The 11,472-nt window shown below is 52.2% G+C and overlaps 1 protein-coding gene across 1 annotated transcript; it reads right to left on the bottom strand.

The window, feature by feature from the left end:
- Positions 1–10,305: 10,305 nt before the first annotated feature.
- On the bottom strand, positions 10,306–11,238 carry LOC141726630 (olfactory receptor 14C36-like). The gene has a single exon (XM_074531581.1). The coding sequence runs from the start codon at positions 11,236–11,238 to the stop codon at positions 10,306–10,308; it is 933 nt and encodes a 310-aa protein (XP_074387682.1).
- Positions 11,239–11,472: the final 234 nt, after the last annotated feature.

Genomic DNA, 11,472 nt, shown 5'->3' on the forward strand with positions numbered 1-11,472 from the left:
GTGGCTGCAGGCAGTGCCCCAGCCCTGTTGGGCTGGAAGAGGAGCTGCTCCTCAGGAGAAATGTCTTTTTGAAGCTCTTCTTGGTTTGCAAGGAGCTGCCTCTGTGCCAGGAGCCCAGCCCAACTCATCAGCACAGACACAGCACAAGGACTTTAATGACCCTCTGGGGCTTTGTTGTTGTTTACATCAGACTCAGTCCCTGAGAGAGTGTTCAGAAAACTGGTCAAGAACTCAAATTGAAAGTGTGAAGTATCTTGAAGTTGTTATGGGTCCCACTGAGGAACACAACTCAAAGTGTCCCCAGGTTCCAGGTAGAGCAGAACACTGGAGGCAGTGATGACAGCTGGGGACAAACAAGGCAAAGGTGTCTCTGGTGATGAGCAAAGCTGGATGTGTTTGAGGAATGCCAAGGGCCAAGGCCTGAGCCCCAGCCCCTGGCCAGGCAGATGCTGTCCCTCCCTCCTTGCTCAGGGCTCTTGCCGGGATGGGCACTGGGATGTGGGGATGTGCAATGGCAAGGGCAGGAGCATGGGGCGGCCCCTGCCAGGCTGCTGAGCAGGGACAAGGAGGCAATGAGGCCCCAGGCCTGCAAGGGTCACTTGTCTCCTGCTCCTGCCTCAGGCCCAGGCCCAGCAGCCATGGCCAAAGTGCTGCCCAAGGTGGCTCTGGCAGGGCTGTCTTGCAGCTGCTGCACATGCCTGTGCCCTGTGCAGCCCAGGCTGTGCTACGGTGTCCTTGCCCTGCACCTCTGTCCCTGCAGGCTGTCAGCATCCCCCGGCTGCCCCACCTGGCTGGGCCCTTCCTTTGCTGACAGCTCTGCCTCCTGCCTGCCTCTGCCTGCCCACACAAAGCCTGGGGCTGACCCAGGCTCCTTCTGGGGGATGTGTTGCACCACAGCCCTGCCCTGGGAGCAAAATTCCTTTCTCTTTGGGTACTGTCTGGCCCTCCCTATCTGTCCTTCTTTATTTCTCTGTCTGTTCTCTACTATGTCAAAAGGAGCCACCATCTCTGAAAACACCCTTTAGTCCCTCCCAGGTCTCTCCTTTGCTGTCCTCAGTCCCCACCCTACTGAGCACAGAGCTCCTCTGTCCCTGTACAGTGCTCCTTTGCTTGAGGCCTCCAAACCCCACCTTGGGAGATCTCCCAGCCCTCTCCAAGGTGTTGGCAAATGAAAACATTCTGCTCATAGTCTAAGAAAATCACCTTAGGACAAAACCAGTCAGATCTCCGTGTCTCCTGGCTACTTTTGCCTTGGCGCAATCCTTGGATAGATGGAATTTTTTAGGCCAAATTTCAGTTTTGCCCATGGGCACTTTGATGTGAACAATGATTCTCTTCCATTGGAAGGAAAGCTGAGGCCCGGTGTTTCAGGGGTAGATGAGCAGCAGCCACCAAGGGCCAAGGCGAGCCAGACGTTTCTGGAATTGCAGCTTGTGCCTGAGAGAAATCCTTGGATACACATAATTTGGGAGGTAGAATACAAGTTTTGGCCACTGGTCCATTGATGACAAGGCCATTTCTTTTCCATCTGAAGGAAAGCAGAGAGCCCCAGGGTTTGATGGTAGATGAGAAGCAGCCCCTGGGAGGCCAAGCCAGCCAAACTCGTCTCTCCTGGCAGCTTTTGATTGGGAGCTATCCTTGGATATATGAAATTTAGGGGCAAAATCTCAAATTTGGCCATGGCCCCTGGACGAGGAGACTGTTCTATTTCCATCACAAGGAAGGCAGAGAGCCCCAGTGTTTCAGGGGTAGATGACAGGTGGACATCAGAGCCCACAGCGCCAGCCAGAGCTGGCAGGTTTTGTCTGGGAGTAACCCTTCATATATTGAATAGTTTAGGAGGAGTAGCAATTTTGGCCACGGAGGAAAACGAAGAATCTTTTCCATAGGAAGGAAAGCCGGGCAGTGTCACAGGGGTCTCCTTGGGGCTGTAGTATCACAATGGACCCTTGGTTCCATGGGGACTCAATATGTCAGAAGGGTCTCCTTGGTTCCATGAGGCCCTGCAGAGCCCCTTGATTCAATGAGGCCTCCAAGTGTCATCGTGGCCTCCAGGATTCCATGAGGCCCCGCAATGTCCCAATGGGCCTTTGGTCCCATGGGGTCCTGCACTGTTCCATGAATCATTAGATCCATGGGGCCCTGGAGTGTCCAATGGCCTCCTTGGTTCCATTGGTGCCGTAGAGTGTGACAACTGCCCCTTGGCCTGCCAGACCCCACAGTGTCACATGGTTCCTTGCTTGCATGAGGCGTTGTAGTGTCACAATGGCCCCTTGGTTCAGTGAGGCCTGTAGTGTCACTGTGGTCTCCATGATCCCATAAGGCCTTGCAGTGTCACAACAGACCATTGGTTTCATGGAGCCCCACAGTGTCACTATGGTCCCCTTGGCTCCACAAGGCTCTGAAGTGCCACAATGGCCCTTTGGTTCCACAAGGCCGCCAAGTGTAGAAATGGCCTCCTTCCATGAGCTTTCACACTGCCCACAGCAGTCTCTTTGGTTCTGCAGTGTCACCGTGGACCCTTTGTTCCATGAGGTTCTGCAGTAGAACACGCTCACCTTGGTTCCGTGAGGTTCTGCAGTGTCACAATGCACCCATGGTTCCACCAGGCCTTGCTGTGTCACAATGGCCCCTTGGTTCCAAGAGGTTTCTCAGGGTCACAATGGTCTCCTTGGATCCGCACTATCACAATGGACCATTGGGTCAATGTGGCCCCAATGTGCCAAAATGGATTTTGGTTCCATGGGGTTCTGCTGCGTCACCATGGGCCCTTTGTTCCATGAGTTTGCACAGTGTCACTAATGACTCCTTGGTGCTGTGAGGCCCTGCTGTCACCAAATCTCTGAAATATCAGAATAAGGCTCCCTAAAAGTGACTTGCTATTTCAGAGGCTGTCATTTATTAAGGCCTGAGGTCTGGTGAGGGATCACTGCTAACCTTATATGGACATGTGATTCTACCAGTATGTTTCTTATGCACAGTCCCTAAATGTGAATTACAATTTACTCATTTCCATAAAATCCACCCCAAGTTCCCAGATTCACTTCTTGTTTTCTCCATCCCTGCACCCTTGAGCCAGATGTCTTCTGCTTCTCTTCCAACCATCCTTCCTGGGGAAGCAGCACCTGCATACATTGTTTCTGTGATGAAGGTTCACAGGCAGGGTAAAAATGGAATGAACCCTTTTGGTATCAGCCCCAGGCTTTGTGTGGTCAGGCAGAGGCAGGCAGGAGGCAGAGCTGTCAGCAAAGGAAGGGCCCAGCCAGGTGGGGCAGCCGGGGGATGCCGACAGCCTGCAGGGACAGAGGCGCAGGGCAGGGACAGCGTAGCACAGCCTGGGCTGCACAGGGCACAGGCATGTGCAGCAGCTGCAAGACAGCCCTGCCAGAGCCAACCTGGGCAGCACTTTGGCCATGGCTGCTGGGCCTGGGCCTGAGGCAGGAGCAGGAGACAAGTGACCCTTGTAGGCCTGGGGCCTCATTGCCTCCTTGTCCCTGCTCAGCAGCCTGGCAGGGGCCGCCCCATGCTCCTGCCCTTGCCATTGCACATCCCCACATGCCAGTGCCCATCCCGGCAAGAGCCCTGAGCAAGGAGGGAGGGACAGCATCTGCCTGGCCAGGGGCTGGGGCTCAGGCCTTGGCCCTTTGCATTCCTCAAACACATCCAGCTTTGCTCAGCACCAAAGACACCTTTGCCTTGTTTGTCCCCAGCTGTCATCACTGCCTCCAAGGTTCTGCTCTAACTGGAACCTTGGGACACTTTTTCAGTTGTGTCCCTCAGTGAGACCCATTAAAACTTCAAGAAAGTTAAGAGCTTCAATTTGAGTTCTTGAGAAGTTTATTGAAGTCAGTCTCAGGGACTGAGTGATGTAAACAACATTAAAGCCCTGTGAGAATCATTAAAGTTTTCCTAGTCCAATTATGGAGGAAGATTTCAAAGAACTTGTAAGGAATACACATTCCTATTTTAAATAAGCTATTTGATTTTATTTCTCATTAGAGCAGAGGCGATTGCGGCATTCTGTGATTGATATTGACCCAGGGTCTCTCCTCCGCAGCTCTTGCCTGCTCACAGAAGCTGTGCCTTGAGCTCTGACCCAGTGTGGACAACCTTGCTCCACATTGCCCAGCCCCATTCTGTCTGTCCTCACTCCCCTGGGCCCTGCTGTGCTTGCAGAGCTGGCTGCACTCAGCCTAAGAGGGGTTTTCACTTTTTGGGGTTTTTTGAATCAATCTGAATCTCCTGAGTTTCCCCACTGCAAACAGACACACTGCTCAGGTGTGTGCCAGCCCCAGGTGCCACCAAAGCCACTGCAGAGCTGCCCTGGGCCAGCTGTGAGGGTGGATCATCAGCCCAAGCTGCACTGGGCCCCTGCAAGGGGCTGTGGCCATGGGCACTGCACTGACCCCACTGCTGGGTTTGGCTGCCACGGCCACCGTGAGAAATCGAACTGTCCTTGGAAACACTGGGGAGGACTGGGACATACTGGGGAACACTGGGAACGCTGTGGGAGACACTGGGACATACTGGGAGTGACACTGGGGAGTCCTGGGGTAACCTGGGAAGAAGAGGAATGCTGAGAGAGAATCTGGGTGGAGTGGAATGGATGCTGGAGGTCCACTGGGACATACTGGGACATAACCGGACATACGGGGAGTTATACTGGGACCAACTGGGGACACCGGGGACATTGCAGAGAAGACTGGGGACACTGGGGCATCCTGTGGATGACATTGGGCGGAACTGGGAACGACTGGGAATGAACTCAGGTGTATTGGGAGGGACTGGGCTGTTCTGGGGTTGTACTGGGGTAGTACTGGGGATGAACTGGTCTCTACTGGGTGGGACTGGGGAGGTTAAACGGGCCGTTTCCGCCTACACCACCTCCCATTTTCCGAGGCTCCCGCCGATCACCGACCGCAGCCAATCAACGCCAGGGAGCCGGGTCTCGGGGCGGTGCCTAGGTGGGCGTCATATTTTATTTTTGCATACAACTCCCATCATGCCCCGCGGCCGGATACAGCCACATTGGAGCAGAGAGTATAACGCCCGTCATGGCCCGCGCTCCACAGAACCCCGGGATCGCCCCCCCATCTGTCCCATAAGTGTCTCCCAGACACTCCAGGATCCCTCAATGACCCCTTACCGCCCAGTCGGGACCCCCAAAAGCGTCCCGCACCCCCTGAGTGCTCCCATCCCCACAGATGCCCGGTACAGCCACTTCTGGGAATTCATCTCCTCTCATCCCCCGCAGCCCCAGAGCCTCTCAGAACAGAGTCCCGTCCCTAAAACTCCTGCCGTGACCCGAGCCCTAAAAAGCCCCGTTAGAGCTCCCTGAGCTCCCCTCAAGGGCTCCCGAACCGTTTAAGTTCCCCCGAGGATCTCAAGTCGCGGCTCGGATGCAAAAGTGTCCCCCAGGTGCCTTCCTGGACCCCCAAACGCTGCGTTTCAACTACTTCCGGGACTACAGTTCCCATCATGCTCCGCGGCGCAAGTCCAGCGCTAGTCCACTCGGGACTTCATCTCCCGTCATGTCCCGCGCCCCACCGAAACCCATTGCAGCTGCGCCCAGAACTCCCGTGATGCTCCGCGGCCTTGTTACCCTGTGTGATACCGCGCCTTCAACTCCCATCACCCCCCGCGCCCCAGAGAGCTCCCCCCCAAGGGCTCGCCCGCACGCCGAAGGGCCCCAAATTCCCCTCCCTGACCTCCAAGGGCCTCCCTGGACCCCCAAGTGCTGCCCCGGACCCTGAACTGTCCCTCAGAATCCCTGAGTGCCCCTACAAGGTCCCACCTGGCACCCCCAAGTGTCCTCCAGATCCTCAAGTTCTCTCGGAATTCCCTCCCCAGACCCAAAACTGCCCCAAATATGACCCAGAACTGTCTCCATGGACCCCAAAGTGCCCCTTCTTGACCCTGTATTGTAAAAAGACTATAAAAAAGATGATTAAAAGTCTACAAATATATCTAATATATATATGGAAAGAGGAATAAATAAATAGCTACTGGAGCTTAATAAATTAATGAAGGTGTGAAAAACGCCAATCACTTGTTTTTAAAATTTTTAAAGTTTAATTGTAATAAAATTGTTTTAAAAATAGCAATACAATTAGAGTAATAATAATTTGTACAAATTGAATTAGGACAATATGAGACAATAAAGACAAAGAATTACGGACGTCCAGGTACCTTTTTATGGGCAGCATGAGCCCAAAGAAGGACACCTGCTAACAAAGGATTAACCCCTAAAAGCAATAGCCTGTGGCATAGTCATGCCCTTCATACATGATGAATAAATTCCATTCAAATACAGGATTCTGTCTGGTCATCAGCAACTTCTTCCTTCTAATCCTAACAGTGCCTTTGAGGAAGAAGTTCGTTTCTTCTGATAAGAGGGCAATAAATTCTTTTTCTCTGAAAGATTTAGGTGTCCTGGGGTTGCTATCTGGTGCAAGTGCCTCATTCCTTTCTTAAAAAATCCCACTAACATATGGTAAATACCTGCATGGAGCCATATACTATGCACTTTTCACAAAGTGAATTGTGTTACTTAGAAACGTTGAGCATTAATTTTCTTGCCTACTAAAAATGTAGTGATTTTTCTATATAAATATAAAAACTAGGTAATAAAATCCAATACTGTTGTTATAAATATAAATAAATATAAAAATATATAAATAATAAAATGGTAACACCAAATAATGTGTTACAGAATAAAAAGAAGAAATAAAAAAAATTCCATGGACTTTTCTGGGTGTTTTTTGGGATCTCAGTCCTTGGGGTCATGGTGAGGTTGGGCGTGAGGAGCAGGTTTCCAAACTGGCTCAGCCTGCAAGGGGCTCATTCTTCTCTGTGCCCAGACCTCCTCAGGAGACATTCAGCATCAAGATGACTTGGGGAGTGGTTCCATCCCCTCTTCTCTGAAATGAAAAGTAAAAAAATGCACCCTTGATTAAAAACCAATCATGATGTGCACTGTGGAATCTCCCTCCTGAAGACAACTCCAAACTGACTCCAATCACTGCACAAGCCCTGGAGACTCAAAGACAATGGAAGGGAGACAAAGAGCTCCTGAGGCCTTTCTGTATTTTAATCAGCCCCACGCTGGACTTGGGGCTGGGTCCAGGAGCCTCAGGCACACAGAGAAGGATGAAGAAGCTGCTCAAGGAGTCAGCAGCAAAACTCCAAGTGCTTTGGGGCATGGCTGGGCCCCAGGGAGGGCAGGGAGTGCCAAAGGCTGCCCAGGGCCTGGTGAGAGCAGATCCTTGAGGGCAGGATTGCAGGGAGCCCAAGGCTCTGAGCAGGGAACTGCAATGCTGAGCAAGGCCTGGCTTGGCTGCAGGAAGCAGAAAGGCCAAGCCCTGAGCCCAGCCTGGGCCAGCAGGGCCTGTCCCTCACGGCTGCCTCGGGGCTCTTAGTGGGCCAGGGGGATGTGAGGGGCAGCAAGGACAAATGGCATCAACCCGCAGCCTCTGTGAGCCTCCGCAGGGAGGCCGAGGGAGAAGCAAAGTGCAGCCCCTGCCAGGAAAGTTTCTCCTGTGGGGCCTCCAGAGGCGCTGCCCGAGCCCAGGGCACAAAGGCCTGGCTGCCTGTGGCCCTGCCAGCCCTGCCCAGCCCTTGGCCATCTGTCCTGCAGGCTGTGCCCCCTGGGCGTGCTGCTCCTCTGCCCTGGCCGGCTGCACTTGCCCATCTCCTTGTGCCCCAGCATTTCTCACCCAGCGTTTCTGTGCCCTCCCTGGGCTCCCTGCACCCAGCGCTGCCGGCTCCTGGCACACAGAGGCCCGCCATGGCCCAGCCTCACGCTGCCACACCTCCAGCACCAACATTCTGCCCTGCAAGGGACTTTGCTTTCTCCTCAGCTCCAGACTGAGCCTTCCAAGCTGCACTTTGGGGAGGTTTCCTGCAATTCCCACTGCCAAGGAAAGCTCTGTCTCCTGCTGGTCACAAGCAGAGAAGGGCTGGCAGGAGATGTAATTGTCAGAGGCTGTTTGGGGCCCAGTGACCATGAAATTATTGAAGATTTTAAATATTCTGTGAAAGGAGGTGTTGTATTGGACTAGATATTTAGTTGGTTTCACTGGGTGTTGGGAAAATATGTTATTGGGTCACTTGGATGGTATATTCCCCCTCACATGGCTTCTCCCTCACCCCCCTGGTCTCTGTATCTCTGGTGGTCTGCCCCACGGGTGGTCCCTCCCCTCACCCCTCCCCAGTGTTATCCCATTGGCTGCGGTCCTCTTTCCCTGCCCCCATCACCTGGGGCATAAAACCCTACTGCAGGTGAGGCTCTACCTCTTTGCTACCTGGTGGTCGCTCACTGCAGAAGTGTCCCTGTCTCAAGCCAATAACCTGGATACTCATCTCCACGTGGCAGAGAGCGCTCTTCGTCTTTTGTCTCGTTCATGCGATTCTGTGTTGACTTTAGTATTCAGCGAGCCGGCTCTGGATTACAATAAGCCTAGAAACCCACGGTTATCGCAAGGAGGGGCATCTACAAATCTTCTACACTGGAGTTCCAGGGAGCGGACTTCAGCCTATAAAGGATTGAGCTGGGGAGAAACAAATCAGGTACTGATTTTTTTAAAGGGAAACAGCCCTTAAAAACAAAGGATTCCAAGAAGGGTGGACACAATTGAAGAAAATCATTTTGACAGAGCAGCAACAGCCTGTCCCTCTATGCCCAAAAGTGAGCTAGCAAGGAAAATGAATGACCTGGCAGGGCATGGAGCATTTTCGAGGAACTCAAGGGAAAAAAATTAGGGTGCATCACCTTTGGACAGAGGGACAGGAAACTCAGGACATGTTAAAGGATGTTCTTAGGTCATGCAGAAAGAAAATTCGAGATGTGAAAGCTCAATTAGGATTTAACCAGGCCACTTCTGTGAAGGATAATAAAAATGATTTTATAAATATATTAATGGCAAAAGGAAGGATAAGGACAACTTCCATTCCTTATTGGAGGGGAAATGGTTAAGATGAGGAAAAAGCTGAGGTACTTAACCCCTTCTTAGCCTCAATTTTCAAGAATAAGTCAAGTTGTCCTCAGGACAAGTGCTCTCCTAAGCTGGTGGATGGGCACAGGGAGCAGAACAGCCCCCTGTAATCCAGGAGGAAGCAGTGACGGACCTGCTGAGCCACTCAGATGCTCACAGGTGTCTCTGGGAGCAGAGGGGATCCATTCCAGGGGGATGAGGGAGCTGTGGATGAGCTCCCCAAGCTGCTCTCCATCATTTACCATCAGTGCTGGCTCAGCAGGGAGGTGCCAGAGGACTGGAGGTGCCAATGTGAGCCTATCCCCAAGAAGGGCTGGAAGGAGGAGCTGGGCAACTCCAGGCCTGTCAGCCTGACCTGGGTGCCCAGCACGGTTATGGAACAGATCACCCTGAGTGCCATCACAGGGCACCCACAGGATGGCCAAGCGATCAGAGTGGCTGGAGAGCAGCCACGCAGAAAGGGACCTGGGGGCACTGCTGGACAGCAGGCTGGACATGAACTAGCAGAGTGCCTGGGTGGGCAAGAAGGCCAATGGCTCCTGGCCTGGATCAGGAGTGGTGTGGCCAGCAGGAGCAGAGTTGCTGTGCCACCCATGACATGCCCCCAGCTCTGCACACACACTTTGCTGCTGCAGCTGCAGAGAAGGCAGCAAAAGGGGAATTGCCAGGGAAGACATTGCTTGGAGATGCTTTAAGTCTCTTAAAACCACTGAGAGCAGAGGTCCTCATGGACACACTCTGGGGCCACAGCAAATGTGAAGAAAAACAAAATGAAATATGGCTCAAACAATGCCATTTGTTCTAATATTAAAAGATTAAGAAAAAGGGAAGGAAAGAACAAATCAAATACTAAACCCGAGTGTCGCAGATATATTTTTATGAAAATCCTGTCTTAGGATTTTTTCATCCTGGAAGCTGAGTGGCTCTAGGAACAAAATGTAAACAATGGTTATCTGCTGCTGTGGAATGCATCAGGTGGATTTTTGATTGGCCCATCTGGGATGTTTATAATTAATGGCCAATCAAGACCAAGCTATCTCAGAGAGAGTCCAAGACAGCTGCCTTTTGTTATCATTATTTTCTATTTTATTCTTAGCTTAGCTAGTCTTCTGAGATGAACCTTTTCCTTCTATTCTTTTAGTATAGTTTTAATGTAATATATATATCAGAAAATAATAAATCAAGCTTTCTGAAATACAGAGTCAGATCTACGTCTCTTCCCTCACCTGAAAACCCCTGTGAGCACTGTCACACCCAAGTATTATCAAAGACGAAATTTATTACAAATGACGTGTAGAAACTGGCAAGAAGTTTAGTGTTCCTGAAGCCATCCAGTTGTCATTGTCCACACTGCAGCCTTGAGCTCCTGGTTCCTGAGGCTGTAGATGAGGGGGTTCAAGGCTGGAGGCACCACCGAGTACAGAACTGACAGAGGCAGATCCAGGGATGGGGAGGAGATGGAGGGGGGCTTCAGGTGAGCAAACATGATAGTGCTGAGGAACAGGGAGACCACAGCCAGGTGAGGGAGGCAGGTGGAAAAGGCTTTGTGCTGTCCCTGCTCAGAGGGGATCCTCAGCACAGCCCTGAAGATCTGCACATAGGAGAAAACAATGAACACAAAACAGCCAGAAACAACACAGACAGTGAGAGCAATAGGCCCAAGTTCCCTGAGGTAGGATTTGGAGCAGGAGAGCTTGAGGATCTGGGGCACCTCACAGAAGAACTGGCCCAGGTCATTGCCATGGCACAGGGGCAGGGAAAATGTATTGGCTGTGTGCAGCAGAGCATTGAGAAAGGCACCGGCCCAGGCAGCTGCTGCCATGTGGGCACAAGCTCTGCTGCCCAGGAGGGTCCCGTAGTGCAGGGGTTTGCAGATGGACACGTAGCGGTCATAGCACATGACGGTCAGGAGAGAAAATTCTGCTCCCACAAAGAAGAGAAATAGGAAAACCTGTGCAGCACATCCTGAGTAGGAGATGTCCCTGGTGTCCCAGAGGGAATTGTGCATGGCTTTGGGGACAGTGGTGCAGATCATGCCCAGGTCGCTGAGGGCCAGGTTGAGCAGGAAGAAGAACATGGGCATGTGCAGGTGGTGGCCGCAGGCTACGGCGCTGATGATGAGGCCGTTGCCCAGGAGGGCAGCCAGGGAGATGCCCAGCAAGAGGCAGAAGTGCAGGAGCTGCAACTGCCGCGTGTCTGCCAATGCCAGCAGGAGGAAGTGCCTGATGGAGCTGCTGTTGGACATTCCTTCACTCTGGTCATAGTGGACTGTTGAAAGAAGACCTTGACAAGCTGGGATAGATTTCCTTTTTGATTTCAGGTTTCTGGTCCTTCTGCGTTACTGCTTTATCTTCAGCATTGCACTCAGCCTGAATACTGGGGAGACCTGAGGGAAAATAGGGCTCCCTGTGCCGGAGGGCAGTCAGACCTGCTGGAATCACACAGGTGCCCTTTGTTCATTTAACCTCTCTCTATTTCA

Source organism: Zonotrichia albicollis, chromosome 37 (genome assembly GCF_047830755.1).
Source record: "Zonotrichia albicollis isolate bZonAlb1 chromosome 37, bZonAlb1.hap1, whole genome shotgun sequence".
Lineage (NCBI taxonomy): Eukaryota > Metazoa > Chordata > Aves > Passeriformes > Passerellidae > Zonotrichia > Zonotrichia albicollis.

What these genes read in the sequence shown, in the direction of transcription:
- LOC141726630 (XM_074531581.1), bottom strand. Translation starts at nt 11,238, where the DNA reads ATGTCCAACAGCAGCTCCATCAGGCACTTCCTCCTGCTGGCATTGGCA.